Below are 3,891 nucleotides of genomic sequence, written 5' to 3'. Positions count from 1 at the left end.
CCTGGCCGATAAGACAGGGTGAATCGGAACCGATCAAAGAACAAGGCCCACCTCGCTTGTTGGGGGTTCAGTCTCTTAGCTGACTGGAGGTAGGCCAAGTTCTTATGATCGGTCCAGACTAGAAAAGGTTGGTCGAAACCCTCAAGGAGGTGCCGCCATTCTTCAAGGGCCAGTTTAACGGCCAGCAGTTCTTTGTTTCCCACATCGTAGTTACGTTCGGCCGGGGTCAACCGTTGGGAGTAGTAAGCACAAGGGTGCAAGGCACGGGGGCTGTGGTAAACTGGTTCTTGAGTTCTTGGAAGGCCTGCTACGCTGTCCTGGACCATGCAAACTTCACCTTGGTGGATGTGAGCTGTGTGAGGGGGGCTGCAATAGTGCTGTAGTTCTTGATAAGTCTTGATGAAATGGCGGTAGAAGTTTGCAAAGCCCAGGAAGCATTGCAGGTCCTTCACACAGGTGGGAGTGGGCCAATTGGTGACAGCTGTAATTTTGGAGGGATCAGCGTGGAGTCTTCCTTGTTTGATGATGAACCCCTGGAATGCCACAGAGGGGGAGTGGAAGATGCACTTCTCAGCTTTTACATAAAGGCGGTTTTCCAGGAGTCGAAGAAGGACCTGACGAACGTGCTGGGTGTGCTCTGTGAGAAAAGAAGAGTAAATGAAAATGTCATCGAGATATACAAAAACGAAACGACCAAGAAAATCACGGAGAATGTCATTGATCAACCCCTGGAAAACCGCCGGGGCATTGGTGAGGCCAAAAGGCATCAACAGGTACTCAAAGTGCAGTCTTCCACTCATCGCCCTCCCGGATACGTACGAGATGGTAGGCACTCCTGAGGTCCAACTTCGTGAAGACTGCCGCACCCTGGAGAGACTCAAAAGCAGAGGAGAGAAGTGGTAATGGATATTTATTTTTGACAGTTATGGCACTGAGACCACGGTAATCAATACATGCACGGAGGCCACCGTCCTTCTCCCCCACAAAAAAGAACCCTGCTCTCAGGGGTGAGGAAGAAGGACGGATCATGCGTGCACGTCGGGCAGTTTCAATGTACTCCTCCAGAGCATGTCGTTTGGGGGGTTTGGAGATGTGGAAGAGGCGACTGTTGGGCAAGGTGGCTCCCGGGTACAGGTCGATGGCACAGTCATATGGTCTATGAGGGGGGAGAGAGTCCATGGCCAGGTGTTTATTAAACACCTGTTGCAGGTCGTGGTAGTCTGGTGACATGGAAGACAGGTCCATGGGCTCTGGTGGGGTTGCAGGCGAGGAAGAGGTGGGTTGCCCGGCGAGGAGGCAGGTCGATGCACAGGCAGGGCTCCACTGGGTGATGGTGCCAGTAGTCCAATCTACGGTGGGGTTGTGTTGGACCAGCCAGGAGTGGCCCAGAACCAGTGGTGTATCCGGGATGGTGAAGATGTTGAACCGTATGTCCTCTTGGTGGTTGCCGGCGATGGTGAGATGGAGCGGTGCAGTGCGATGCGTGATGCGGGTCAGCAGTCGGCCGTCGATAGCTCTCTTTTGGCCGCACTGGGCAGGTAGCTATGAGATGGCCTGGAGCACCACAGTAAAGGCACGACCTCAGGGAATAAATAGGGAGAAACTAATCAGGTGCAGCTGGTGGTGATCTGGGGATGTGAAGCAGGTGTGTCAGATAATGTAATCAGGGTAAGGGAGCAAAAACAGAGTGAGGGAAGTGAGAAGGGCAGGTGCAGCCGGGCAAACCTGACAGACAAGGCGTAGGTGCTTGCAGTGTGGATGATTTATTCTGGCAATCTACAGCATTTGCAAATAACTTTTTGTGCTGTTATGTGTAGGTGCTGTGGCATAAATGTGTTATCCTCACTCTGAATACAGGTTTAAATGTGAAGAGGCACCACTGTCCTGCGTGTTTCAAAGGCAGTTACCATGATCAGAGCCCAATGGTTTGGCAGCACGCCTTCATTTTCTGACACAAAAACTCATATTAAAAATCCTGACTGATCATCCTTTTCTTTCTTTTATTGAACAGAGTAGCTTTCATTTCTACACAGAAATGATGCATTGTTTGTAGGCTGACTGCAGTTCATCAGCACTTGTTACCCCAATGAGACAGCTCAGGTGCCACCTATAAAAATACACTTTCCATGAATTGTCTGAACTTTGTGGCTGCTGTCGTGTTTTTCTTCAGCTGGAATAGTTTTTCCCTTCTAAAGTATTTTAAGAGTCTTCATTCAGCTTGAGCTTCCCAGCTAGTGGACTGCTGGGGTAAAGTGTCGAGAAGCGGCCAAGAGTCCACACTGGGAAGACGTTTCTGTAGGAGGTGTAGCTGATGGCACAGGTCTTGTTGAAAACGCCCGCAATATTCCCCTGGTGAAGTGGAAGCAGAGCTCGTCACATGTCAAATCATAATAGTTCCATTAGATTCATTTGCTAATAGGCTGCATTAATGTTGGAACAAGCTAATTATAATTATAGTGCTTCTGTTGTTTAGCTTAGCCTCAATGAAATATGGTACAAAGGGTCGAACAAAATAATACACGTATAACACAATACATATCAGCAGCACAGATTCCAGCCTTCAAATTGATCCGACAGTTAAATCAACACCTCTGTACAACATTTTCAGCACAAACTAAACATTATCACCTACATGAGGGAGGATTTATTATAGGACTGCCTTTGTTTTAGCTAGGTGGACCTAATAAACTGACAACTGAGTGTGTAACATGTAAGTAATATTACAAGGCAGAAGCTCACCTGTGGCCAGTCTCCGTTGGGCAGCTGCTTATCAATCAGCAGCTGTACACCTTTCTCCACAGCTTGTGTGTCAGGATGCCTGGTTACACACAGACGAGATTTGTTGAACTTAAATAAATGCTTTTGTTATATTAGTTTTGATTAGATTCAATTTTACTACCATCAACTGGAAGTTCTTTTTGTGCTCATGTGAATAAACCACACAGATGCATTATTCAGCACTGCGTGCACTTAATCATAGGCAACAGCAGATAAGTAACTAAATAATATAAATACAGTACATGACATGCGATTATAATCAGGTGAACAACAGCCAATACAAACCTATAACAATTCTGTAAAACCCAAACCTGAACCCATCACATCCATTGAGATCCCACTGTGATGGAGCATAACCACCAAGGCTCTGAGCTGAGGGCTCCTTTACCTGACAGCCATGAGGCCTAACAAAGCCCAGCAGGTGTTGTGGATCTGAGGAGCACTGCTCTGGATGTAGCGCCGCTGAACGCACGACTCAAAGTCCTCTCCCCATCCACCATCTGGCATCTGCCAATCCAGCAGGAACTGGCAGGCTTTCTGCACCTCTACACACACATCCCTGTTAACAGAGAACACAAACTGACTATATTTGTGCCGACACAACAGCAACTTAATATTACAGGCTAGGAGTCTGAACATTTGTGTGTCAGTGTTTGGAACCCTTACCCATTATTGTAGACGTGACCCATACAAGCAAAGGCTTCAAGGCCAAACCATATTCCATATGTGAAGCACACAGCCCAGGACCTGAGCACAAGCAAACCAGACTGAGCTCGACCTGTCGACAGGAAGATGATCAGGAAGTAAGTGTAGGCTCACCCTTCCCAGGAGCCGTCAGGCCTCTGCACTTTCCTGCAGTACTGCAGTCCTTCTTTCAGAGTGGACCTGAAGAATAAACGGCGAACAGTTTTACAGACTTCATCTCTTTCCCCTACAGTTTCCTGCTAAACTTCATGTACTGTATGTATGATGCTGTGTAGTGTACCTGATCTCCTCAGCACGGTGTTCAGGGTAGGCCTTCTGGAAGTGCCTCAGAGCCTGCATTACTGCTGAGGTACACTCCACATAGGTGTAATCTATCATGATGTCACCTGTTTGTGTGTGTGTGTGTGT

The 3,891-nt window shown here is 47.9% G+C and overlaps 1 protein-coding gene across 2 annotated transcripts in view; it reads right to left on the bottom strand.

The window, feature by feature from the left end:
• Positions 1 to 1,697: 1,697 nt before the first annotated feature.
• Positions 1,698 to 3,891, bottom strand: part of lss (lanosterol synthase (2,3-oxidosqualene-lanosterol cyclase)) — a 21,741-nt gene continuing 19,547 nt past the window's right edge. For both annotated transcript variants that reach the window (XM_020621645.1, XM_020621646.1), the window contains exons 17-22: positions 3,764 to 3,869; positions 3,598 to 3,663; positions 3,445 to 3,525; positions 3,167 to 3,337; positions 2,740 to 2,818; positions 1,698 to 2,349 (exon numbers count right to left, since the gene is read on the bottom strand). In XM_020621645.1, coding sequence (XP_020477301.1) covers positions 2,200 to 2,349; positions 2,740 to 2,818; positions 3,167 to 3,337; positions 3,445 to 3,525; positions 3,598 to 3,663; positions 3,764 to 3,869 — 653 coding nt within the window. In that variant the 3' untranslated portion in view covers positions 1,698 to 2,199. The remainder of the gene's footprint in view (positions 2,350 to 2,739; positions 2,819 to 3,166; positions 3,338 to 3,444; positions 3,526 to 3,597; positions 3,664 to 3,763; positions 3,870 to 3,891) is intronic.

This window comes from Monopterus albus, unplaced genomic scaffold (genome assembly GCF_001952655.1).
Source record: "Monopterus albus unplaced genomic scaffold, M_albus_1.0 scaffold263.1, whole genome shotgun sequence".
Taxonomy (NCBI): domain Eukaryota; kingdom Metazoa; phylum Chordata; class Actinopteri; order Synbranchiformes; family Synbranchidae; genus Monopterus; species Monopterus albus.
Note: the sequence above shows the minus strand (reverse complement) of the source record. Positions and strands in the feature narration are given on the sequence as shown.